General features: G+C 39.7%; 1 protein-coding gene across 1 annotated transcript in view; it reads left to right on the top strand.

Annotated features, from left to right (window-relative positions):
• Nucleotides 1-22,889, top strand: part of F5 (coagulation factor V) — a 32,952-nt gene extending 10,063 nt beyond the window's left edge. Inside the window, exons 7-25 of the mRNA XM_056500078.1 lie at nucleotides 287-452; nucleotides 1,247-1,424; nucleotides 2,538-2,640; nucleotides 3,009-3,220; nucleotides 3,965-4,115; nucleotides 4,787-4,999; nucleotides 6,694-8,596; nucleotides 10,629-10,794; nucleotides 11,931-12,167; nucleotides 12,639-12,849; nucleotides 13,648-13,827; nucleotides 14,882-14,998; nucleotides 15,479-15,550; nucleotides 16,617-16,708; nucleotides 17,990-18,145; nucleotides 18,971-19,115; nucleotides 19,265-19,413; nucleotides 20,168-20,350; nucleotides 21,119-22,889. Coding sequence (XP_056356053.1) covers nucleotides 287-452; nucleotides 1,247-1,424; nucleotides 2,538-2,640; nucleotides 3,009-3,220; nucleotides 3,965-4,115; nucleotides 4,787-4,999; nucleotides 6,694-8,596; nucleotides 10,629-10,794; nucleotides 11,931-12,167; nucleotides 12,639-12,849; nucleotides 13,648-13,827; nucleotides 14,882-14,998; nucleotides 15,479-15,550; nucleotides 16,617-16,708; nucleotides 17,990-18,145; nucleotides 18,971-19,115; nucleotides 19,265-19,413; nucleotides 20,168-20,350; nucleotides 21,119-21,307 — 4,823 coding nt within the window. The 3' untranslated portion in view covers nucleotides 21,308-22,889. The remainder of the gene's footprint in view (nucleotides 1-286; nucleotides 453-1,246; nucleotides 1,425-2,537; nucleotides 2,641-3,008; nucleotides 3,221-3,964; nucleotides 4,116-4,786; nucleotides 5,000-6,693; nucleotides 8,597-10,628; nucleotides 10,795-11,930; nucleotides 12,168-12,638; nucleotides 12,850-13,647; nucleotides 13,828-14,881; nucleotides 14,999-15,478; nucleotides 15,551-16,616; nucleotides 16,709-17,989; nucleotides 18,146-18,970; nucleotides 19,116-19,264; nucleotides 19,414-20,167; nucleotides 20,351-21,118) is intronic.
• Nucleotides 22,890-27,667: the final 4,778 nt, after the last annotated feature.

The following is a 27,667-nucleotide window of genomic DNA, read 5'->3' as shown; positions in this document are numbered from 1 at the left end:
TCTCTGTGAGCTGTTCAGATAAGCACCACTATAAAATTAGTAAGAAAACACCTGTTTCTTGAGAAGTGGAGTACTTTCAGCTAAGGGTATTTAAATGTGATGAAAATATTTCCTGTTCATCATTTGAAAGTGATATCTTTCAGCAATTATCAGACATCTGTTTAAAAGAATAAGAACATTATCTCTCCTATAAGAGCTGGAGATATCTTTTGGGGATAAAAACCAGCTGAAGTGGTAAGAGTTCCTCAAATGGAAAATCACTATGGTCCTGTTTCCTCTCAATTAGCTGGAATGCATGGTTACCTGAGTGTAAGGGACTGTGGGGACAAAGAGGTGAAGAAGAGTCGTCTCTCCTACAGAGAACGTCTTATGGTCAAAACCTGGGACTATTTCATTGCTGCAGAAGAAGTTACCTGGGATTATGCCCCAAGTATTCCAGACACCCTTGATAGGTAAAATAATACTTTATCAGTATAATAGGGAATGTTGACATGAAATCACAGGATAATTGTTGTTGGAAAGAACCTCTTGGTATCCAACAACAAAGTTGGATCCAGTTGCCCTTGACCTTATGCAGTTGCAATTTTATTGTTTCCAAGTACAGGAACCCCTCAGCTTCTCTTGGCATCTTTGCAACTTCCCAGTGAAAAAGTTTTTCCTTATATCTAAAAATTCTTTCTCATGTTGCACCTGTGTCCATTGTGTCTCATCTCTTCACCATGCAGCTCTGAGAAGCATGGGGTCCTGCTTTCTCTATAATGTCAATTTGATAGTTGAGGTTAAAGATAAGATATTCCCGTAGCTATGTCTTTGCATGACTGAGGAAACTGGAATTTTGCTTCTATGCCAAGTGCTCTGGCTCTCTGATCACCATGGTGGCCCTTCACTGGCCTCTCACCAGTGTCAGTGACTTTCTTTGCCAAGAAGCCCAACAGTGGACACCTTCTTTTGCCTCTCACAGGGAGCCCAAAATAACAAAATTACTTAGGAATTGTCCAAAGTATTTTCTGAAATACTTTTCAGCATCAATTCTGCTGAAATAAATAATCCTTAAGTAATCATCCATGATTCTTCTTACTTAATTTAGGTTAGAATTTGGAATGAAAAACATTAGGTTAGTTTAGGGTTTGTTTTTTTTTTTCAAGAAGTGAGATTTCTACCAGTTGCTTGAATACTAATTTTGTATTTTAATATATGTTACTAATTCAAGTTTTGTTGATCATTTTTCTTTCCCTTTATTTTTAAGGCACTATAAATCACAACACTTGGACAACTTCTCCAATCTCATAGGTAAAAGGTATAAAAAGGCTGTTTTTAGGCAATATACTGATGCCAGCTTTACTAAACGTCTGGAAGGTCCTCGTCCCAAGGAAACTGGAATCTTGGGCCCTATTATCAGAGCTCAAATCAATGATAAAGTCAAAGTAAGTAACATAAATACAGAGATTATTAATACTGTATCATGTTTTTCATTGAGGCAGAGATAAAAAGGAACTTGTTGGATTTGTGTTGTCTTTCAAATAATATAGCTAATGTTCCAAATATTGTCCCTGTTAAAAAATATGATCACAAGTAACAGTGCATTTGCAGCTTGCATTTTTCAATATTCCTTCTATGGTTTCCATGATTGTGCTTTATTTTACAACATAAACATGCTTCAGTTAGACTTTGTAAAATATATCTTGACAGTGGTCCAAAATAGGAAAAAAAACCCTGCACCTGGGGGGACTTTTGAAGGGATTTGTATGTGAAGCTGAACTTCATGAGCTTCTTGTTTCTTATGCTGATAATTTTTTTCTGGCTGTTTTAGACAAAGGTACTCAGTTTCCATAATCAAATTTCATGAGGTTATATTCATGAGGTATATATTCAGGTATTTCATGAGGTTATACCACGAAACTACAAAACATTTGCATTACAAGCTTGTGCTGCTGCAACATCCACTTGTCTTTCTCTTTTCATTTAATGATGCATCACAAAGTTCTGTGACCTGTAACTTCTATAATTTCCACCATGACTCTGTGGTTCTGAATTTGAGCTTAGTATGTTCCTTTTTTCTTTTTTCTCTCTCTCTCTTTTTTTTTTTTTTTTTAATCCTGATTTTGTCAAAAATAGGCGGGAAATTTTGCCTTTTCCTTACGTATCCCTTCTGGGTCTTAGAATCTGGGACAAGCTTTGGTTTAAAATTTTTTTTTCTCCTGTACTGAAGGTTTTTAAGAACTTCAGTCAGTAACTTCATATTTCCAGAGATAGTGTGTGCCTAGTAGCTGGAAGAACAAGTGTTATTTTTAGACCTTCTAGAGCTCAGCTGTAAGCAGCTGAACTTCACTCAGTGAGGCCTGCAAAGTCCAGCAGAAGAGTAACAGCATTTATTCTTTGGGTTTATATATCAAACAATATTTAAGACACCCTTTTGCCTTTCTGGCATTTTCTGGGTTAAACCTAGACAAATTCTAATGTAGTGGTAACTTCATTATTTATTCAGACAAGGATTTGTTGAATCCTAATTTTTTTTTTCCATTTGCCTATCAATGTAGATTGTATTCAAAAATAAGGCCAGTCGACCCTACAGCATTTATTTCCATGGAGTGACATTTGCAAAGAATGCAGAAGGAGCTGATTATCCTCTGGATCCCACAAGTAAAAAATTTATGAAATATATTTTTCATATCACTGAATATTATGGATGGTTTTGTTGCTTTGAAGGAGGTGCTGTGACTGTGCATGACTGGGAGACCTCAGTTCTGTGCTCTGCCTCTGCTAACCTGTTGTGTTGCCTTATAGAGAAACTAAGGTATTATCAGCAAAGCAGAGACAAATACCCTCTCTTTGTTGTCTTAGTTTTTTGTTCTTGTTTGTGATTTTAAAGAGACAAAAGTTCTTGCTGAACTTCAGTTATCTCAAGGTAGCTTTTAATAGCTAATATGCACCAATGTCATTAGAAGGTGCAGCTTGATATTAAGATCTGGCTCTAAGTTTGTATCATTGCTGTTCTTGTTTTTCTTTAGGCAATGGCACCCAGAGTAGAGGAGTTGAACCAGGGAAAACATATACATATGAGTGGAAAATTACTAAAACAGACCAACCCACTGCACAGGATGCACAATGTATTACAAGGTTGTATCACAGTGCTGTAAATACTGAGAGAGATATAGCCTCTGGACTGATTGGCCCACTTCTGATCTGTAAAAGTGAAGCCCTGACGCAAAAGGGTGTGCAGGTAACTAACCTGGGCAGATTTTGCTCGAATAAAATTATTTGGTCTACATGGAATTTAGCTTTACTTCCCTTAGAGAACTGTTATGTAGAGAGCAGTTAAACCAATAGGCTCCTGAAAAAACAGTCCCCTAACTGTCCACAGCAGTGAAGGAATTATGTTATGTGTTTCTTATCAAGAGCTAAGAAAGGTCAACAAAAGGTCAGCCTGACTTGGAAGTCTGTTTCTAGACTTGATAATAAATTTTCCTGCTACTATTATATTTTCATACTCTGAAGATATTCAGACTTGACCTTGTCCCTTTCTGTAAAAGAGACAATTCCACAGCGTCTGACAATCTCAGGCACAATGAATCTAGAACAACCAAAATATCATGGGAGAGTTCTGGAAGAGGACATCCCTTTACCAGTTACTGAAATCTTGCTTGGCAAAGATTTAAGCATCACTTGAGAGAAATAAATGTCAGAAACTTTGTCAGGTCAAACCAGAAGTCTGGTCCTGTTACAAAGAGCCCAGTCATAAACCTCTGTACTAGTAGTGCTAGAATCTTGCTCAGTATTCCACCACAGGTTGGTTGCAGTAGTAGGATTGAGGTCTGGAACCTCTACTCCCTTCCCTTTGGATCACACTTACCAGGATTCTGGTGAAGCTTATGTTGCTTACGTAGTTAGAAAGAGATTGTAGGATTGAGTCCTTAATACATGTGTCTGCTGATAAAATGTAACTGCTGTGTTGATTCTCTTTCAGAAAAAGGCAGACGAGGAGCAACAGGCAGTGTTTGCTGTGTTCGATGAAAATAAGAGCTGGTACCTAGAGGATAACATCAAGGAGTACTGCAGCAACCCAGCCACTGTTAAAAGGGATGATCCCAAGTTCTATAACTCAAACATAATGCACAGTGAGTGGGATTCTGAGATGAATAATAGGAAAGCTTATATGAACCTGAGCACTCAGTGATTCCTTGTTCTCAGTCCTGTGATCAGGGAATCCTCCAGAGTGTCAGTGAACTTCTAACCATGCCAGGTGGCACTGGACTAAGAAATAGGAAATATCATAGAATTAGAAAGGTTGGAAAAGACCCCTAAGATCAAGTCCAACCTCTGACCTAATAGCAGCATGCCTACTAAAACATATTGCAGAGTGCTACATTCACTTTTTTTTGAATGCTTCCAGAGATGACGGCTCTGCCATTTCCTTTGGGAGTCTGTTGCAATGGGTAAACATTCAGTGAAGAAATTTTTCCTAATAACCAATCTGAACCTCCCCTGGAGCACCCTGAGGTCATTTCCCCTTGTTTCTTTCTAGCGTCCAGGGAGAAAAGGCCTACCCACACCTTGCCACTAGTAGCTAGGCTGGCTCTGGACCCTGAAGCAAAGACAAGACCTAACTAAATTTTGATGCAGCACCCTGCTGCCTTAGAGATAATATTTCAGAGATGGAAAATACCGTGGTTTTAGCCCTGTGCCAGTCTCTTTCCAGTGGAAATGTGAGTCTGGTGGACTGACACCAAAGAACAGGAAGTTTTAAAATCAGAATAGTGAAACCACTTTTACTTTGCTTTCCTTTTAGCAATAAATGGCTATGTGTCTGACAGCAGTGAAATCCTTGGATTTTGTCGGGATACTGTGGTTCAGTGGCACTTTTCCAGTGTCGGTACTCATGATGAGATTGTCTCTGTCCGCCTTGCTGGGCACTCTTTTCTGTACCAAGGGAAATACGAGGATACATTGAGCCTTTTCCCAATGAGCGGAGAATCGGTCACGGTGGAAATGGACAATGGTGGTAAGTGGTGGAACTGTGTTTAACAGCTCTTCTAAGATATTTTTAAATCACCAGTGTATAAGGACTTACTAAATAGGAAAGAAATCTCTTCTGATAAATACAGTGCTAGAAAACATTTAATCATTCTGCAGTGCAAGTGATATGCATGGAGTCTTGCTGGCAACACTGACTTAGCATAACTGTGTGCTCTACTGAGGCTCTTTTTGTTGGTCATCTTGTAATTTTTTAATTTTTTTTTTCACTTCACAATTAATGCTGGGGTTAGTCATGATAATTTTAAGGCAAGATTCTTCTTGGAAACTGGTATCAACTCCCTTGTATGATTTCCAGGTTTGCCACAATCTTGTGTATCTTGAGCAGTGTAAAATGGGCTCAAATTCTGCTCGTCATTTCTGGGTAAAATGGCTACACCTGACCTTAAACTTGTGGTCATTCAGCAGCAGTAAAGTCTGCCTGTCTGAACCAGATCACTGGTTTGTGGGATGCATCTCAATGTCTTACTAGAATTAACACCATGACTTGGAAGAAGGGACATGAGAACCCACATAGTCCACATTTAAGGCATTACTTCCAAAAGGACAGATTCTTTGTCATCGAAGTCTGTGCACTTTGAGTGATCATTCTAAAATCCCTCAAGGTTTAAGTGTCCTTATCCCATTAAAAATACCTCTTTTTAAAAAAATCTATATTTTATGTATTGTACAGCATCAAGACCTTAAAAATGTATAAGTGGCTTGTATTGCTCAAGACTAGGGAATCATTAAAACTCTATTAGATTTTATGGAAACCTCCCCAGTAATAAAGTTATATTTTTGCTTGATTTTGGTATGCAATCTATTCTTTCCATATAGGGCATATTTTCTTTGTTAGAAATCAGGAAAGCTGTGCAGATTACTTCAAGGTGATCAATACAGGAAGAATTGTATGTGACCTTTTTAATAAAAAACCTCTGTTTCTCAGGGTATTAATTCTGTCTATTTTGTCATTTCAGAGTTCCAAAAGCAAGGTGTAACAAGCAAAGAACTTGATTTCATGTTGTTTAGGGAAACCGATTCTATTTTCTTCTCTGAAGATCCTAGTTTCCAATAGAGAACTTATGTTGTGACTAGGTTTTGGAGGAATTATTAACACTTTTAAATTAATTTGAGATACCTTAATAGCTTGTGTCAGATTGGAAATCCAAATTCCTTTATTCTTATTATACTTATTAAAGGTCATCCATTATTAATTCAAAAGCTTTTAAAATACTGTGTTTGTCAGATGTTTGCCAACATTGCCTCAGAATGTATTTGCTCTGCTCAGAATGTTCTACCTATGTAGCAATGCATGCACTAGTAAGGACAGAATGAAATTGAAACTTTATCTTAAGAGGTCTCACTCTTAGATCTAGATCTAAACATAGAATCCTTTAATTCGTTTCTTTCTTTTTCATATCCATCTGTTTCATGGGTTATTTTTGGATTCAGGTTCCAGTTACAGCTTAATCTAAGGAGAAGAGTTCCATCTCTCTATATGTGCTCTTATTTGTCTACAATTAATTATTATTTTTCATTGCAATGAGAGCTCATGAATATCCCATATAAAGATTAGCAGTCTGCTATAGCAGGTGCTGTAGAAGCAGCCCCAACTATTTCCCTTGGCCACTTACATGATAGACAATGTCCACTCAAATAACACTTTTATTTCAATTGCAGGTACTTGGCTTTTGGCATCCTGGGGCTCTCCTGGAAGGAGTTATGGCATGAGGCTGAGATTCAGGGATGCTAAATGTGACTATGAGGAAGATGAAACATTTGATGTTGTGGATTTAACTCCTGTCAAGACTGAAAGAAAGGCTGTTCCCACCTCAGCTGAGGTAGATTTGCAAGAAAATGAGGAAGACAAGGAGGAATCGGATTATCAGGATTACCTGGCTTCTTTTTACTCCATTCGAAGCTCAAGAAAGGCAGCAGGTGATGAAGAAAAACAAAATCTTACAGCACTGGCCTGGGAGCAGTATGAAGACACTGATGCTATGAGTTCTGAAGTGGCAGCTGGCTCAGGTCTGACAGCTATAAATAGTAGTGGAACAACAAACAACTCTAAGTTCTTAGAAACTCGTATCACTCCTCTTCCCCCAGTCAAGGCCGAAACATTCCAGTCAAATCACACATCAATCACAGCAGAAGAGGATTTATTTTTAACTTCAACACGTGATGGAGAAGCTGACTTGGTATTTGAGAATAGAAGCCAAAGCAACTATGAAATAGCTCATGGTAACATGTCTGCAGGTGAACACGTGCTGAGCAACGGGGAGCACCCAGGGAATGTTGCAGAAGAGCTTCCAGCTGATGGAAAGGACAGTAAGTCTTTTCCAGAAAAACATCAAGAGCAAAGCACAGGAAGAGGAGATTATACCTCTAACAAGAAAAGGAAAAGGCGAAGCTCACTGGCCATTAAGTTTTACGCTGTCCAAAAGATGAATGCCCTTCTAAATCATGTCCGAAATAAAAATGTCTCATTTTCTGACAAGACTGGTGCACCTCATTCTGTGCATCATACAGAGGACACATCCAATGAAGCCGTGGTGGGAACTGGCAAGCTGCCAAATGAATATGATGATGATCTGGAAGAGGAGGAAAAGAACATGGAAAATGCCATGCACACAGTTAACTTGACACTGGATTTGGACCCCATAGTAGGGTCTAATGCATCCAGCCTTTCTGAACCCAGGATATCCAAAGATAAGCCAGCAGATGTTTTTTCTTTAGAGTATATGTTAGACAATATAAGCCCTAATTCCAGCCCTGCTCTAGTGAAGAACTTACTAGAAACATCATTGCCTAGGACTGGGAAATATTCATCTAAAATGACTAGTGAAGAATGGAATTTGGTGTCTGCAAAGATGAATCTGGGATTAGAGGCAAGCTTAGATAAATCTGCTGGTGGGAAGTTAAATCATCATGGCAGAAATGGTACAGCATCCATAAATAGGGAGGATATGAAGAAGTATCAAGGGTTCTCACATCTAATGGGGGAAAACCAGAAAGGGAGCCACATGCACCAAGCTCAGAAAGGAAAGGAGGGAAACAACAATGATACCTTGACTTCATCTGGAACCTTCATCAAAATTCGAAGGAGAAAGAAAGAAGATGCAAAAATTACCTACTTGCTGAGCCCAAGGAGTAGAAACCCCAAAAAGCTCAGTAGTTCTGTGGCATTGTTTCCAGGTGGGACCAACCACACAGCAGATGCCACCAAGGCAGCCAGTGAGAGCCCGAGGGTGGGTGTGAGCAGAGCCAGGCACGGAGGGTCGCTGAATGGCAGCCTCACCCCGCGGCAGTTCCGGCCATCCATCACCATCGGCCTTCCCCGAGCTGATGGGGACTACGAGTATGTGATAGGAGAGTCCTACAGCGACGAAAGCTCGGGTGGGGAGTACGAGTACCATTACGTGAGCTTTGATGACCCCTACATGACAGACCCCAAGGTGAACATCAGCAGGCAGCGGAACCCTGATGGCATTGCTGAGCACTACCTGCGCAGCAGAGGCAATGAGAGGAGATACTACATTGCAGCTAAAGAGGTCTGCTGGAACTATGCAGGATATAAGAAAAGGTTTGCCTAAATCATTTGCTTTCGTTTGGCACACCATCCTGAAATCTTGCAGAATGTTGATTTGCATGCTGATAAAAAAAAGAACTGTAATGTGCCATCTGATTTCTGACATTTCAGTGGCAGAGCCATAACAGTTTTCCACAGGAGACACACCCCTTAGAAATGTCAGAGTGAGATTACTATAATCAAGGACAACATAGCTAAGAACTCTTTTCTTTTTTTTCTTAACCCCCTTTTGTAGCCTCACAAGAACCAGTCTTTAATACATCAGTTAGAAAACTCACTGTAAGAGGTCAAGAGGAAATCTTGGAGCTTGTTTTGGTATACTTGAATGACCTGTTTTAGTTTGTGCTTCAGTTCTTGGTACCTGTACACAGCACAGAGACCTCCTTGTGCAAAGTCCTTCTAGGAATTTGATGGACTAACTGCTGAAATCTAGAATGTGATGTGCTTATAGGCAGATGAAATCAGTTTCTAGCACTAGCAGGAAATTATGCTGGTGTCTCAGTTCTCTGTTGGAAAATTGAATAACGGCACTTTCCAACTTTACAAGGCTGCAATATTGAAAAGTATAGGAAGCTGCAAAGTGTTTAACCACACTAGTGACTGCCTTATATTAAGAGTGAAAACAAAGCAACATAAAGTGTTGTTCTTGCTGTTTAGAGAAATCAGAAGGTGACTAGATCACCAACCCTAATGTTGAGGGATTTTCTTACATTTTGACAGGGAAGACTGGCTACTGTGCCACAGCAAAGAGTATGTGAGAATATACTGAGAGAAACACCGTACTAAAAGTTCACTCTCTTAATTAATACAAGTTAGGATCAGTGCTCACCCAACAAGGTGTAGAATTCCTTGTCACTTTTCATCAAAAAGCTGAACCAAAACTTGCACAACTTTGAATTTTTATCAAAAGCAGCCAAAACTGAAGTGAGAAAATTTTCATTATGCAAAATGAATCTCCAAACATAGATTATTTCTCAAAATGAATTTCCATTAAATGTGATGGAAATAAAAATAAAACTTTTTCAGTATTCTCTAGGTTTACTCCTGCATCATCTCAGTCCACATAAAGAGCACTTGCAAAAATAGCAGAAGCAAGGCAGTATCTTTGGGCACTTGCAAAATCAAGAACTCTTTTTTGCTTAGACCTCTGTATAGGTCTCTCCAGAAATGTTCATCCTCAGCTGGTGTGAGCTGCATAGTTCCAGTGAATTTAACAGAGCACATGGCATATGCTGTCTCAGTGTGTTGGAAAGCTAAAACCCAGCCTTTCTCCTATGTAACTTACATTCAGTTTCTGGATTTTGCAGAACTTATAATAAAGCAAGATTTGTAGGGAATTATAATAGCATTTCAGTGCTTCTATTTAAGATCAGAAGAGTTTGAATGTCTAAAAGCTTATTTTACCACACCAGCTCTGGGATGCAAAATGCAGATATCATCAAATGTAAAGATCTGTGAGACAGTAGGATGTAGGTGATAGACTCACTGCACTCAGACAAACTCCAATTCAGATTATTAAGGCTAAGAAAATAAAGGAAAATGGAACTTAGATGGGTTTTGAGAGACTTCTTGGAGTTTTTCAGTGATAGTTGACCAAATGGTTGAGGGATCTGTTATCCAAATGTAGAACTAGAATTCCTTAAACATTGCAAGCCATGATTTTCAGGATCATCTGACATTTATTTTGTGGATTCACAGAAGGTTGGAAAACATGTTTAAGACCACTGAGTCCAACCTTTAACCCAGCACTGCCAGGTTCACCACTAAACCATGTCCCTCAGAAACACATCTGTATGTCTTCTAAACACTTCCAGGGATCAAGACTCCACCACTTCCCTGGGCAACCCTTCTGGTTAAGAAATTTCTCCTAATGTCCAATCTAAACTCCCCTGGCACAGTTTGACACCATTTGAGTGTTTATATTCACAGAATTCTAAAATGTTCCTGCTGTATGAGTTCTCAGGTTTCATCAAAGCTATTATTTCTGATTTAGTGTGTAGGATTTTAATTGGGGTTTTCCTTTCAGTACAATGAGGAATGACAAAACCTGTAAAGATGGCAGCAGACGTAAGGTGGTTTTCCAGAGCTATACAGACAGCACCTTTTCGACTCTTCAGGATGAAGATGAATATACAGAACACCTTGGCATCCTGGGACCAGTTATTCGGGCTGAAGTGGACGATGTTATCCTAGTAGGTCAATGTTGTGATTGTGTGGCCAGGATAAAATTCTTACAGTGATCTTGGAGTGTGACAGAACGCATCTAAAAATACCACAAGTTTTTAAAAGCCAATGAAGGAGAAACCATTTTCAAACTAGAAATTGCACTGTGGGCATGTAAGCACTGTGATGTGTTTCTTTGAAACACTTATGTTTTTTTCTCCTGTCCACAGCAAATTAAATTCTGTTTTTCTTTCATATGTTTCCCACCATTAAACACTGGCTCATTGGTCTACTGTAAAATAAGATTTAGGTTTCATGTTAATGAAAAATAAGTTTTCTAAACTCAAAAATTAGTATGTATGTGTTCAAGATTAATATAAACTTTTGGGAAAATATATAATTTCCTCTAAAAAGTTTTGCTATGTATATGTACAGGATTTTATTAGGTCAACAAGGATGAAGGGGAACCATATCCTGGTGACACTGTGGTATATTTGCCCTAGGAAACACGGTGCTGTAAAATTTCTTTCCTCTCATCCTTCTTCATCCAGTCTTACAACACACAGGGATGGACTTAGGGAGAATTTATCTAGGTGCTTTCTGCTTATTTCAGTAGGAGTGATGTGTAGCAGGAACACACTAAGCTATGTTTAAAATATGAGTAAGAGAGGAAAAAGATTTTGTAGCTTGGGAGCGTTAGTCTCTAAGGAGAGGTAAATATGTAGTCCCACTATCTTGGTGATTCTCTGGACAAGCGGTAAGCACTGATTTCAGCAAGAATGATACAAACTGAGGTCTAGAGTTACTATATTGTAATGACTGCAGCAAAGCATAAGAGGTAGAAACTCTCCATTTCCCTGCTGGCAGTAGCCAAGCAGGTCCAGGTATGAGAGGCAGCAGTAAACATCCTGGGGGGCCTCAACTTGGTGGTAAGACAGAGAGCTAGACTCGTGCTTTCTGATTTTTTTTTTTTTTTTAACTACCTGCATCAAAGGTGGAGATTCTGAATGGAGATGTCAGAAGCTCTCTCTGCTGGCTTTTCCATGTACAATAGCCTGTAATCTTTATGCAAATCTTGACCCTTGCTTGAGGTCATGGGAATGTAGTGTGTGGGGACTTGGTTTAGGCTTGAGTTCGCTGAACAGAATCTATTTTGGTTTTTTAGGTTCATTTTAAGAATCTGGCATCCAGACCATATTCCCTCCATGCTCATGGAGTCCTCTATGAAAAGTCCTCTGAGGGAAGTGTTTATGATGATGAATCTACTGCTTGGTTTAAGGAAGATGATGAAGTTCAGCCAAATAACAGCTACATATATGTATGGTATGCAAGCAGGCGATCAGGCCCAGAGCAGTCAGGAGCAGCTTGTCGGTCCTGGATCTACTACTCTGATTTAAACCTGGTAAGAGAATGAAAACAGGAGTGGTGCTGTTGCTGGGGTTGATCACAGAATCACAGAAACACTTGTGTTGGAAGGCATGACTAGAGATCATCCAGTCCACACTGCAGCTCAAGCAGGGTCATCTGGAATAGTTTTTCAGGACCAACATTCAGTTGGAGTTTGAATATCCCTGAATGATGTATGGCTGTAGAAGTGCAAGCTGCAGAATTTTGATAACTGTCCTTTCTTTTGGGTTTGATATTCCCACCTGACATTTACTCTTGCACTCAGTTAAAACAGGACATAAGGTATGGAAGAATTTGAATTGGGCAACTCTGGGAGACTGAGTAGGGGAGAGTAAAGATAGAAGGGAGCAGTAATTCTGGGACCTGCTTTAGATTTTGGGGGCTGATGCATTCCTGCAGATTGCTATTGGCTTTTTTTACATCTTTTGGGAAATCCACTTTTACCTCTGAGTTTACTACCTTCTAGGAGAAAGACATTCAATCTGGTTTGATTGGGCCAATACTGATCTGTGAGAAAGGAGCCTTCAACAAATCAGACAGCAGCAGGATATATACCCGAGACTTTTTCTTGCTTTTTATGGTCTTTGATGAAGAGAAAAGCTGGTACTTTGACAAACATTCTGGAAGGCCTTGTAATGAGAAGACACAAGAAATGCAACACTGCCACAAATTCTATGGTACTTATTTCATTTTGCCAAATATGCAGTTTATTGGGATAGAGGGAAAGATGTCAGGGGAAGTATCTCAGATCATAGTCCTTTTAAACATGCATAAATCTCACACATTAGTAATGTGATTTTTTTTGTTGTTGTTATCCATTGTACCCATAATAGTCATGTAAAAATTAGCAATGATCAGAAATTTGCTATTAAAATGAAGAAAAGACATATTAGACTGAAACTTTCAACAGAAAACTTCTCTTGCATTCACATACATATTCCCCCCCATATTAAAAGAAAAAAAGAAACAAAAAAAGTCTGCTTTCCAGTAAGAAAATAGTATGCTGACGACTTCTTGCAAGAAATTTAAAAATATTTTAATAATTCGACAAATCAGGTCAAAAAGTTCTATTGAGGAATTTGAAGCAGCTCTAGAACAGCCTTTCATATCTCTGTGGATATGTGGTATGTCAGTTGTGACTCTGTGCCTGTGGAAATGGGAGCTGCAGAAAGAATTTTAGACAGATGTCCTTTCTTTTGGGCCTGATATTGCCATCTTACATTTAAATCTTTATGTTCTCTTGGCTGCCATGTGTTGCTAGCAAGCTGTGCTCAACTTTTCTGGTAAGGTCTCTGGATTTTCTGAATTGATGTATATAGACCATAAAATGTGTTGCACTTTAAATTGAAAAAAAAATGTTTTTTTCTCAAGTGCATTACTTCATTAAATACTTTGCTAATTTCAAGAATTACTTTATAGCACTTTGTGATCAGTCATGTGAGCAGTTTTCCTGACTAACAATCCTTTTTCCTCAGCCATTAATGGGATTACCTACAATTTGCAAGGCTTAAGGATGTATGAAGGTGAAACAGTCCGATGGCACTTGCTGAATATGGGTGGGCCAAAAGACATTCATGTTGTTCATTTTCATGGACAGACTTTCATAGAACAAGGACAGCCAGAGCATCAGCTTGGAGCATACACTCTCCTCCCAGGTAAGCATCAGAGCAGAGTACATTCTAAGGGGTAACCTCTGTCTATCATCACCACACCAATTTAAAGGTCTCCATATGGTGAGAATTTGAGGGTTTTAAGTCTGAGTAAGTGATACAGAACAGAAAGAACAACATTGAAGCCTAGGAGAATTCTTATTTTCTCTCTCCAGGGAGAAATAGGCTATAAGTATTCATTAGACTACAGGATTAATTCCTTTGTCCAATCACTCTCAGCAGTACCAGTCTGTATTGCCAGCTACAAGAGCTCAAGGAAAAAAAAAAAAAGACAACAAGGAGATCAAAAGAATGGGACAGGCTTGGAATATTAGGAGTTCTAATGAACATTAGGGGTAGTTTATTCACTGTTTTATTTAATTATTTTTAAGATAGTGCTTTTCACTGTGAAATCGACATGTTTTTGTTTAAATGGGAACCAGAATTAGCTGGAAGTACTTGAAGAATTGTCTGCAGTAACGAGGAGCTTAAGAAAAGCAATGAGAACATGTCCTGTGCTTTCTAAAAAGTGCAGCAAGCAGCTGAAACCATATCTGCTTCCTGTTCAATCCTTGGCACTCCTAGGGCATGCAGAAAGTGAGGGGAGGGCCCATATTTCTAATTTTCCCACTTCTACTTCTGGCTTCTTTACATCCATCCATTTCACTACTGGAACAACACACTGGCACAGCAGGAGTAAGAATCATAACCAGCACCACAGAATTAACATCCCTGCATTATGTAATTAACACTGTTCACTACACTGCTCAGCGCTGTAGTTAGCATGCAGATATCTGTTGTTACATATAGGCAGACAAGGTTTTGCACTTTGCACCATCAGAAAAGGTTGGGTTTTGGCTACTTGATTCCTGAGTCTCCAGCTAGAACTGTCTTGCTAAGAAAAACAGTCACTGAGATGGTAGAAGTTACTGTTCTCACTGCAATGTGTTTAGATTTTCTGGATTAGGTCATAGGAAGGTTTTTGGTTTAAAATTTAGCCTCATTGACATCAGCCTTGTAATGCCAATGTTTCTGATACATTTCATTTTCTTTTTTCAAGGCTCATTTAGAACAATTGAAATGAAACCACAGAGACCTGGCTGGTGGCTTTTAGACACTGAAGTGGGGGAATACCAGCAAGCAGGAATGCAGGCATCCTATTTGGTTATAGAGAAAGGTATGAACTACAGTGGTTTTTGGCCTGGAAAGTCAAGTTATGAAGTCTTCTCTATCCTTTTAGGATCACTGAAAATAAACTTGGGACATTGTTCTGCAAAAGTTATCCGCAAGGACATGGTAGAGTGGTTATTGTAAATTTGTTCTAGAAGAAAAACATTTTAGCTTCCAGCAATGCTAGCTTTGAATTATTTAGCACACTACCTTTATTCCTTTAGCATGCTAGCTTTGAATTTGAGGCTTCCCTACAGTGACCAGTGGGTTAATCTGTTGAGAGGAATTGCAGAAAATCATTTAGACTTCTCTGGGAAGAGAGTGCTGTTATTAAATTATTAAGTTGAATTATTAAATTCAATTAAATTATTAAATTCAATTAAATTCTTAAAAATTGTTCTGAGTGGTGATGTCTTAGATTTCATCAGAACATATATTGCAATAGCCCTAATTTTCTTTAACAACAAATGTACTATGCTCCCTTCAGAGTGCAGGATTCCAATGGGCCTGGCAAGCGGAGTTATACTCGATTCACAGATCGATGCTTCACATCACATAGGTGAGTTTGTCCCTGAAAAGGTTTGTGCATGCTCCTGAACACCCCCAGCAAAGTGTTGCAGTTCTGTCTTCTTTTGGCATCTTCTATGTCTTTCAAGATCATTTCAGCAGTGAATCAGCTGTCAGGCTAAAAGTCTCTCCAGTGCTGCAAGCAGAGACTGGGAGCTCTGTTAGGTAACCATCATCATTGTATTTTAAGTGTCACAGGTGTACTATCAGTATCACAAGATTGAAAGTCAGGGAGTGCTCTGTCTGTGGCCTTCTGGATGATCAGGAACAAATCCAGCATTCTTTTTGTCCTTGGATTCCCTGCTTGAAAATGAAGACCAAGCATTCAGAAAGCTTTTGAAATTTGCATGTAGAATGAGATGTGAAAGGACAAAATATATCTGTTATGAAAGACTTGGGAACCCTGGCATCCAGAGCAATTACAGAGTCAAGTTAATTTGTCAAGTTTATCTGTGGTACAAAAAATGGGATCATTACAAAGAGAATTTTCTTAGAATTTTACATGGACGGTATCAAATCAAGGTGTACAGTTATGCACACATGCAGGAATGCCCATCCTTTACCTTGAAATAAAAAATAAATTAATTACTTTGTAAAACCTAATTTTTTTCTTTGTTTCCTCATAGAGTGTTATAGAGGCTTAAAAGCTGTTTTGTAATATATATTTTATACTAGTTTTTAACTTGGAAAACTTGTCATGCAGAAGATGTAGAGCACATTTTGTGTCTGATCCTGCTGGGGGCCAAAACTTGTTTAGCAAACTCTAGACCCTGATTCCAAATTAGCAGACAAGATATTACATAAAAGACTGTTGTTTTTGTCATTTTGCAAACTCTAAGGCTTTGCAGAGTACAGATGACTTTCAGTTGCTGACCATGCCCAAATTATCCTAGATAATGGTTTTAGAGTCTCTTGTTTGTTTTTTTTTTTATTTTTTATTTTTTTGGTATCTTTTGGGTTGGGGGTGGGAAATGAAGCACTCAAAGCTAATTACCACCTCAGTTTACATTTTTTCAATGCCTCTTAAAATTCTTACTTTATTAATATTTTCTGTCTAGACTATTGGGAACCTAAATTAGCCCGATTAAATAATTATGGAACGTACAATGCCTGGAGTGCTACAATGGAGGAAGAGCTCCCTTGGATCCAGGTAAGGCACAACATCATTAAGTTATGATTTTCCTTGTTTTAGAAGTCACACTGCTCTTGTCACTGAGAAGACTGGAGGGGGAAACTGAAAACATGTGGCAAGATTGGTGATGCCATGAGCTGTTCTTCCCTGGGGTAACCCAGTCTCTGCTGTTGTTGAGGCTCATTGGCTGGACAGTTACCCTCACAATTTAGATTGTAACCATTTTGTAGGCAAATGGAGTTATTCTTCCTACTACTTTCTTTTTCCTTTGTCTGCCTAACAGTACATATTTGTATGTATGTGTTTGTTGAGTGATCATTTGATCTGGAATATCCTCAAGCCTTGCTTCAGATAGTTTTTTGCTTGGTTTGTATGCTGCTGTCCCACTTGACAAAGCTCAGCTGTCTTCACAGGGAAACTAAGCTTATAATTATGACTTCAAGCACTGCATCATTCAATCACTTCACTTCTGTGGTTTTTCCATCCCAGTGACTTTTGCACTACATATCCCGTTTGCACCCAAATTTGGGGAGAATAGTTGATTTCTTATAAATCTCATTAAAATTGGTTGGAAGACAAGAAAGATTGAAGTTCGGCAGGTGGCTTTGTGTTTGGCTTGCTAGCATCTGACATACTAGCAAGTTAGTGGAAATGAAGTAGGGAGAGAAGGTTGGGAGTTCTGATGTGGAACTGGAAATAGCATTGGGAAGAGAAATAATTTAACAGGAGGCTGTGGTAGTGAGAAGTTGAGGTTACTGCAGTGAAGCATGCAGAGGTGTGGAGGGCATGTCCCAAAGAATGAGTTTCCCTGCTCATAGGCACACCTTCCAGATTTGTTTTTACTATGTGCTGAGTGCTTAGATATGATATCAGCAGGAATGGTGGCTTTTCAGCACTTCACAATGTCATATGCCTTTCTGCAGCCTAGGTATCCAAAATTAGAGGTGGCTTCTAAAAGTGTGAGCCTTTAATTTCTCTGTGCTCCTTTGACCTAAAATGGAGTGGAGGGAGTTGTGCCTACCACAGACACACAGATACTTTTGAGGTGCCTTTGTGGTGCAGTGCTGAACCCTGTAAAATGGCCTCTGAAATTAAATGAACATGCAAATACGTTAATGAAATGAGAGAACATTAATTTGGACTCTGGTATCTATTATTCCTTTAGAGAATGTGCATGTGCATTTAGAGAGTGTTGTGCATGTTAAAATGCAGGGCTCAAAGCTTCTGTATAAATGCCAAAGAATTAGATGGGTTTTGCTGTACATTATTGACTTTATAAATGCTCTTTGCTGTTCCTAGGTGGACTTTCGAAGACAAGTTTTGCTTACTGGGATACAAACACAGGGAGCCAAGCAGTTCTTTAAGTCCTTGTACATCCAGAAGTATTTTCTTGTTTACAGCAAAGACAAACGGACATGGAACACCTTCAAAGGAGACAGCTCACCAACAGGAAAGGTCAGTCTGTGCCATGGGGGTTGCAACAAACTAGAGTGAGTCTTGTTTAATGTTAAGAAAGAGTGGAAAAAAATGATGGCCTTTAGAGCCTTAACAGGTTCAGCTTGAAGCCCCAAAGGGCATTTACCAAACTAATGAAATTCAGATTAGTAGACAAATTGTATGGTGAGAAGCTACCTGGGCTGGGGTTTGGATTGGCCTTGTGACCTTGACTGTGTGGAGTCTGGCTTTCTCACAGGCATCTCTCCCTACTATTTCCTAAGCCCATAGCAGCTTTTTTGAAGGAAACAGGAAGTTGAACTGAAAATCAGACTCTTACCTCATTTGGGATTACATTCTGCTTCTCATCCCTTCCTTTGATCTGTCCCAGTTGAATGTTGAACTGTCTGATTTGCCTGCAGAAGGCCTGTGTGGTGAGTGTGGTTGTACACTGAAAGAGGTTCATCTTATGCCCAGCTGCTCCAACTCTACCTGTTACAGCTCCCTTCAATTTACACTGAGGTTTCTGTGGTACAACTCCCAAACTGAAAGCCTGTTCTTTTACCTCTCCTTGTGTCTCTTTGCTCATGTATTCTTATAGAGTTACATAAAAAAGGTTGCTTATTTAAGCTGAGGCCTTCAGACACTTGCAATAATATGGGACCATGAGATGTTTCAAGTGGCCATGCAGCATAGGGTGTGCTATCACTGTGGATGGGGCTAAGGGCATACAGCACAAAAGGCTACATTTGTAACAGAGCAGGCTTTCAGCATCCGAGCCTGTGTTTGCATTAAATAAAGTTTTTTTGGTTTTTTTTTGGTTTTTTTTTTTTTTTCTTTAAACAGATTTTCGAAGGTAATTCCAATGCGTATGACATAAAAGAGAACATCATTGATCCGCCCATTGTTGCTAGGTACATCAGACTCTACCCCACTGAGGTCTACAACAGGCCTACTCTTCGCATGGAGCTTCTGGGCTGTGAAGTAGATGGTAAGAATTGCTCAGGTGCTAGTGCTTCCATTGTGACAAATTTTTTATCTAGTACTTTAAGTGAAGCTAAAACTGTGGGTCTTCTCCATTGTTGCTTCCACTGTGGCTACTTGGGTGTACTGGAGATAACAGAGTGCTCCTCTCAACAGGTTGCTCTTTGCCACTTGGAATGGAAAGTGGAGAGATCAAGAATACCCAGATAACAGCCTCATCTACTATGACATCCTGGTTTAACAAATGGGATGCTTCACTTGCCCGTCTCAATCAGATTGGAAAGATGAATGCCTGGCGAGCCAAGGTAACAAGACAAAAGCATGGAAGGCAGCAGGGACAGCTGGTTAATAAATTCATGCTGCTTGTGTGGTCCTGGTGCTTCCTGCATGCTCTGTCCGGTGATAGGGTCACTTCACAACCATCCTTTGGGAAGAGCACTGCTCAACTCTTCAACAGAAAACTTCTTGAGCTTCTGGCAGCAGCAGTCAAATACTTTGAGAGATGGATGGTCTCCTCTGGGTTACAGTCTGCAGAACTTCCCTGTGGGAATAGCCTGTTTCATTTCAGGGCATGAGTCCAGCTTGAATATTTGTCTCAAAAGGGTTAAAGAAACCCACTCTGGGTTCGCTTATAGGTAGTGCAGCCTAGTGGATCTGGGGGTGGGTGGCCTTCAACAAGGTATGTGAGCTTCTCCATCTTTGAAATGGAGTTGCATTTGTTCACAAAGCACCTTGAGATTTGCTGGAAGCTGCTCTCTTGTATAAGCATTTGGTATTAGTGTTATGTTTTAATACTGGAGGTAAATCTCATATTTCATTATGTATTGGAAATTAAAGTGTAAATCTTAAGACTCCAAATACACTACCTGCAGTGATGGAGTTAATTATATAGGTCACTAAGAATGCTTGTGACTTGACTCAGCTTTACTCTTCTGGACTTCTTTGATACAGTTTTGATGCATTTTGATACAGTTTTAACTACCTGTAAATAAGATTTTTCACTTAAGCAAATACAGACAGACATGTTTGCTAATACACAAACTTTTATATTAACTGTAGTCGAACAACAACCAACAGTGGCTGCAAATTGATCTCCTCACAGTTAAGAAGATCACTGCTATTGCTACGCAGGGGGTCACATCCATGTCAGCTGAAAACTTTGTGAAAACTTATGTTCTTCTGTACAGCAACGAAGGCTCTGAGTGGAAAACCTACACAGAGGGTTCAAGCTCAGTTCCAAAGGTATCACTGTCAGCCCAGGCAATTGAATTGTTGTTTGGTTTTAGGTGCTGGACACAGTCAAGGCTCAAGGCAGAATGCCCAGCCAATTGATATTCTCACTGGACTGTAAAGTGGTAGGGAGCTGGAGTTACTGCAGATAATGTCATAGTATCCATCTGATTTTAGTGATCATAATTAATAAAAGGAACAAGTACTGTATCTGCAGAGCATGCAGCCAACATTGTGATAAAAAGAGCTGACACTGTTTGTAGAGGAGGACATTTAGTTTGACTGAACAATGGATTCCCCAGGGTCTCTTTCAGTTCATTTTTTTTTATTTCTGCCCTGATTTTTTAAGTGAAATTAATGTTAGTGAGCTATACTATATACTATTGCTATAGCAGAGCTGGGGAACTTCAGGTACCCACAGAGCAGTAGTTTGTATTTTTTCCTATATTACCTTACACCAACCTAACCCACAAGGGCTATTAGCAGTGGTAAAACAAGGGAAGTTTGGGGGTTTGGTCCATTAGAAACTAGAATGTAATATTTTCTGGTGTGGATAAAAAGAGGCTATTTAATCCATTCAGACTCAGCTATTGCTGGCCTGAACCACTTTAAACCCAGCATGTTAGGAAAAGACCTGTTGTGGTCTTGTTTAAACCAGAAATGAGCCAGTCCATCTCCTCTGGGTGTGACTAATGCAACAGCTTGGAACTGTGGTAAAGAGAAAATGCAGGGTTTTTTTCAAGTATCACCTTTTAACTAATTGTGTTTGTGTATTTGCAGGTTTTCTTGGGTAATGCAAACAGCAATGGGCACGTCAAGAATTTTTTTAACCCACCCATCCTGTCCAGGTTCATCCGCATTGTTCCAAAAACATGGTACCGTGGGATTGCCCTTCGGGTAGAACTCTATGGCTGTGATTTTGGTGTGGGTCTGGCTGTGAAAAGGACTGACGAGTCTGGGAGCTCTTAACCTGCCAGCAGTCATCATGTAGAACAACATGTTTGTCAAGAAACCCTTAAAACAGTCATGCTTAGTAGTTTGGATGTGTGCTTCATCAAAGAAACACTGGCAGGTATTTCATTCCTGCAAATGCACACTTTAGAAAACAGCTTCAGAGCTCTGGGAAGAAATTGTAGTCCCTTCTGATTAGTATTATCACTTCTTCATTATAACCAGTACTCTGTCTTACTTTTTACTTAATTTTAAGTCCTAAATCCCTAGGAATGGAGACTCTGGCCTTGATCCTGAGCCCTGATAATCTCCATTTTGTAATGCTTTTGCAGCACAGATGAGGAATAGAAAGCTATAGCGGGTGGATGTTCTTCTTAGGTAAGTCTGAGAGGGGAAACCAGTGCTGGTCTGGAGCTGTGGTGCAGCATTCCAGCAGTGTCTTGGTGAGAAATGATTGTAGGGGTGGCCTCTTCTCCATGTGTCTTTCACCTACACTGTGGCAAAGGCAGGACATGTCTCAGCACTGGGATATGTGCAACCCCTTCTCAGAGAATGTGTGTTGGCATTGTTGGTTTGGTTCTTGCATACCCAGAACACCTGAATGCTGTGGATTTCACATAATTAATCTTCAGTGCCCTGGAAGGGAAAAGGGGGTCAGCAGTACCTTTCCATCCCAGAAATGAGAAGGGAAGTGATTTAATCTGGCAGATCATAGAACAGCAATGGGAGAACCAAAATGAGAATTCAGAACTCCTGATGCTTAGTCCCATATACACTTTTAGACTGCTGGGACAAGGAGCTTGCTTGCTGAGGAAAGCTTTGAGAACTGCAGCTGTTCAGTGACAGTACAGCCTGGGGGTGGCAGAAGAGGATTAGATGAAACTGGGTAACAGAAACACCTGCATCTTCTCTTACAATTTAACAGTGTTTTCACTAATGGAAATACTCTTGTGCATAGATTTAACATGGATTTACCAGGACGACTACATCTGAAAATAGATACACAGTCCATGAACTCATTATTCCAGCAGAATTTTAGCTAAGAGTTCTGTAGTGTTCTGGGCTTCTATCCTGTAAGTTGTTGATTTGCAGCATTTCATTTATCACACTAGGTACCATTCAGCAGACTGGATTTTTAAAGTAGTTTGTCTTTGAACTTTGGATGGTGTTAGCCAGTTTTATTTCAGTAGTTTTTAATTTCTTTCTCTTCTAGAACATGCATTTTAAAGAGAAGGTATAAAACAGGAGTGAAAAAAAGTGTAAAACCTAAACAATTTTTTTATTATTCTTTTTTTTTACTATGTCACAAACTTGTAATTTTCCACTGGGAAATAAAGCTAATATTGTAGCATGAAAGGCATCAACTTTTTATTTTGTATATTTGCCTCTACAGTAGTAGCTTTAGTAACAGTAAAATTTTGCAACAGGAAAGTAAAATTTTCAGCACTAATTAGATTTCAAATGGTGAAACATATGAATAATTGCTTCATCTTTAAAAGTTGATTTCTTAGTATTTTGTAATGGTGCTTAATTTATTTTTGTTTGACACCTCCATGAAATTGCAACACAAGCCATATTCACTGGAAAAAAAAAAAAGAAATGTGGACTTTGGAATGAGGTTTTACCCCAGAAAACAGTCAATAAATGCTTTCTAACTTCAGCAGAACCAGGTTTTTATGTGATAACTGAAATAATTTCTTTTTTTAGGAGGCAGTGATCTTTAATGTCCTAAATAAGTAATTAGTTCTTTATATAAATATATATATACACACACACATATAATTCTTTGTAAAGTTACATAAATTCAAAACTGATTGCAGGAGCATGGCTCAGTACATCTGCATCAGTTTTACAAGTTGAAGATTCTGCTTCTACTTACTAATGAGCAGTACTTTGATTAACTGGGTCAACTGTCCTGCTTGCATTTCCTCCCCAGCCCCTTGTCCATGCCCAGCATACTCACTGGCAGGCCAGAGAGGTAAAAAGCAAAGGCCTTGACACTGTGCAAACACTGTTAAGTGCCACCTGAAATAACCCTGAGTTGTTAACACTGCCCTAGTCACAAATCTAAGCCACAACACCCTATGGGCAACTGTGATGGGAATTAACCCCATTCCCGTGGTGTTCCAGCCTGCCCAGTAGAGCAGGGATGTGTGGTCCCCGTGCCAGCCCAGCCACGAGGCCATTGTTGGTCACACAATGTTCCCTTGCACAGCAGAGTAAGATGATAAGTGCTACACTAAACAGCAGAAGTCCAAACCAGTCACTAATGTGCCAAACTCTAATATGCAGTAAGGCAAGAAGTATGAACCCCTGCCAGTAACAGCGATAAATTCTACCTAGCACACTCTGATCAGGGATGTTATCTCAAAATCCTCTGGCCCCACATTGCACACCAAAAAGAACTGCAGTAGGTTTGGCCCCAGCTGGCAGCTATGTCCTCGCTCAGCCACTGATGGCTGGCAGGCAGAGGGAGAGGCTTGGAAGAGCAAAAGAAAGGAAACTTGTGGGTTGATATAAAAGCAGTTCAATAAGCAAATCAAAGCTGCATGTGCAAGAAAATCGAAATAAGGAATTCATTTGCCACTTATCAACAGGCACGTGTTCAGCTGCTTCCCGGAAAGCAGGGCCTTGACACGCCTGACAGTTGCTTGGGAAGACAAACACCATAGGTCTGAACACTCCCCCTTCATCCTTCTCCTTTCCCCCTGCATTTCTTGCTGAGCACAATGTCACAGGGTCTGGGATATTACATCCCCTGGCTCAGCTGTGTCCTCTTCCAGCCTCATGTGCAGCTCCAGCTTCCTCCAGTGGGGCTGGGTGGGGAAAAGAAAAGACCTTGAAGTGAGCAAACACTGCCAGTACCAGCTAAAACAATGTGTGTTATCAGTGCTAGTTTAGTCAAAAAACCAAAGTACAGCACTATACAGGCTGCTGTGAAGAAAATTAACTCTGTCCTAGCTAGACAACATTCACAAAGTATTTTAATTTTATTAAGCAGCCATCTTAGATTGAATTTGCCAAGGCTTTTGAAAATCTGTAGTTAAAACAGTCAGTCCTTCACAGCCTTTTACACACTTTGGAATGAAATTCTGTGTATGTTGAGATTATTTGAAAAATAATATAACGAAAAACACAAGGAGAGCAGGAATTCCTGCAGTTTTCTCAGAGACTAAAGATGCATGTGACAGCATGAAGGTTAGCAAAGCTCTTTTGGACTGAGGGAGAAATGTAGTGCCAAAGTTCAGAGTAATGCAGCAAATAATTTCTTCACAAATCTGGCTAGATGCCTTCACACTGGCCTTTTGAGCCAAGGTCCAAAGTTAACTGCTTTTGGCCTCAAACTGTGTCACAATGAAGTTGCTGCCCTCTAATGTTCATTCCAGCTTCCAAGAGGCTGCAGGGTGTCCAAAGTTGACCATCTGCAGGTGACAACAGCACATGGATGGATGGCTGTGCTGGAAGCCTTGTGCTTTACTCACAACCACCTTTACTAGGTACAACCAAGTGTTTCCATTTTCTTTCCAGAGGTGGTGGCTCCCTCACACAGACACTGAAACTGGTTGTGTCTGCACTTGGATTGGAAAGGAGTTAGAAGTATGTGTGAAGAGAGCTGAGCAGCTCTGAAATAGATACTGACAGCAGCACCACAGTAGTTTCTTCAGAGCCTGATACAGTAGTCCAGTATTCAGACAGGTTTGTACAGAGTGCCCTGTACAGTCTGAGGTTGATGCAGACAGTCTCATGTAGATGGGTACAGACATCTCTGCTCTGTTTTGGAGGAGATGTGACCTCAATTTTTGCCAGTTTTTCTGGTGGTAGTTCTGAATCTAACACCTGAACTGAAGCTGGGCCAGCTCGCCTTCACCAAGGTTCCCAGGAATCTGCAAACTGGATGGTTCCCTCCACACCGCTGGCATAGCAAAGCATGGTGGAGACACAAAGCTGCAACATTACCCATGGCTCAGTCCCAGTGCAGATCCTGTTTCTGCATCCACTCAGAAACCCAAACTGTGCATCAGCACAGACACAAAGGTGAATCTGGGCTTTGGGGCTCTTCTTATATTAGAGAAGTCCGTGAGAGTGCATGGCAAGAGTATGTCTGAGTGAAGTGCCAGGAGAACTCTGCAGAAAAAGCATCAAATGGGAATGTGGTCAGGACTCCAGACAAAAAACCAACCTTTTGAGCATCCTCCAGCAACCCCTGAAGTGGCCATGAACACTGGTGTGTTGATATGAATTTTAAGATGGTGCTCAGGGACAAAAGGAGGGCTTGCAGCTTCACAGGCACTCACAAGACACTCATGAGGTGTCTTTCATGTCAGGAGAAGACTTTTTTGGCACATACCTAAGAGAGGAAGATAAAGACTCTGCCCATGCCCACATATGTGCTGGGGAAGACTGTTTATCAATGTTACTATGAAACACCACAGAAATGAGATGCAGCACTGTCCCATGTGGACCAACTGCTGTTTTGTATGAGTCAGTTACTCCTCTTAATCAGAGTAAAATATTCCTCTTCTTGATGTGTTTATTCATGCCAGATCTGCATCATAACCAGTTTATCCACCTACACTTTCCTATCATTACTGTGCCCCGTTGTCCATTTGTTTGTTACACCCAGTGCTTGAATCATGTTTAATTACAATCTCCTCCAGGTAGAGACTCCATCTTCTTGAATGTTTGTACAGCACTCTCCAAAACAGGCCATGGGATCATTCTCAGAGTTCCTGGGCACATCTGTGACACCATTCCTAGTGGGAGCAAAACTGTGTTAAGCCCACTGTGACCTACACACACCAAGCATTAAGTAATGCAAACTATTTCATTCTTCATTTAATAAAAGTACAGGGTATGTTTCTTCTAAGTGCTGTTATTTCTTTATAACACCACTATTGTACTATCTTTTTGCACTTTCCATGAATATTTTTCTACTGTTTGTAGTAGACTTTCGTGGCTTTTCCATTTTTTCCTCATGTAGCTGACTGCAAAATATTTTAAACTGTTATATCCATAATGGAAATGTATAGTGCTGTACAACATGACCCATCTTAGCCCAGGAGTTATTCTGACATCCTGTGGTAAGTAATTCCTCAAGTTCAGCCCTGAATGCCTCATCTCTAACAGCTCTCTGCGTCAGTCTGCATTAGACAATGCAGAGCCTGCTGTGGTGTACAGGGCAGAAGGGAAATCTTCTGCCAGAGGCTTTTGATAGCAACCTGTCTCCTAATGACATCTGTATTTTGGAGAGATGGCTGTTTGTTCTTATGCTTCTGCAGGTCTTGGAAGCTTGGATTTTAGACTGGCTTCTGTATCAGCTGTGTTCCAGTGAACTACAATGCTGTGTTTTTCCCTCATGCACAGGGGTTTTAAATTGACACTTTATGGCTGCAAAATATTTATGAGTTTCCTGTTGAAAGTCCCCAGATTATCTAAGGATCAACTGGGGGTTGGAAGTGGAAGACACAGGCCTTCAAAGTTTTATCCAGTCTACTGTTCTAACAAAAAGCTATAATCTGTAGGCTTTGATCTAAACTAATCTTGCATTTCAAAAAAAAACCTTGGATTTTTGTTCTTGCTAATTCTGTTTCATTCCAACATAGATACTGGTTAATGGAGTCTACTTCCCCAGATTAGTTACGGTGGTCAAAATAATAAAATAAAAGAAAGTGGTTGCTGCTTTTTGTCACATTTCTGTGCTCAGCAAAGGACAAATTGTTTTATTCTCTCCTTCTGAATAGTTTCTGAAATATTTGTACCATCACATACTGAGGAAGCATTCTGAACAACAGCTTCACAAGAGTGCAGTTTTTAAAGTTTTTAATGTACAGAAGATTTTCTCTAAATGACTTGGCAAGACTTTAGGAGAACTTTTCATGCACATATATTTTATTAATTCTTCCACAAAAGAGAAGAAGGAAGTAGGTAAGATTAAGGAAAGTGTAAGAAACCCCACTTTTCACAGCTTACGTTTTCCATCTTAGAAAAAAATATTGGAAGTGTTGAGGTTTTTACTATCAAATGTTTAACCTTTCCTTACTTTTTCTAGTAGAGTGGGGAGATGGAAAGAGAAAATGTGAAAGAAGGCTAAGAAAGAAAAGATAGAAGTAAAAAATGAGGGAATAAAATTTTTTCTTGTTCTCAAAGGCTGAAAATATTCCATAAAAATAAAACAAGGTGAGTTCTTTTGAGAACAAAACTGAAATCCTGAGAAAACATGGAGTACTTAAATCAAAATTTTGCATTTTCTTTTTCTGCTCCAGTTTTTGGAGGAGAAATCTAGGCTGCCTGACCGAATGTGTATTTTTTTATGGAAAAGGGCTGAACTGATGTAATGCATTCTAATCTGCTGGAAACAGCAGCTGAGCTCCAGTGGCA

Source organism: Oenanthe melanoleuca, chromosome 1, assembly GCF_029582105.1.
Source record: "Oenanthe melanoleuca isolate GR-GAL-2019-014 chromosome 1, OMel1.0, whole genome shotgun sequence".
NCBI classification, from domain to species: Eukaryota; Metazoa; Chordata; class Aves; order Passeriformes; family Muscicapidae; genus Oenanthe; species Oenanthe melanoleuca.
The sequence above is the reverse complement of the archived record's forward strand: the minus strand, read 5'-3'. Positions and strand labels throughout refer to the sequence as shown.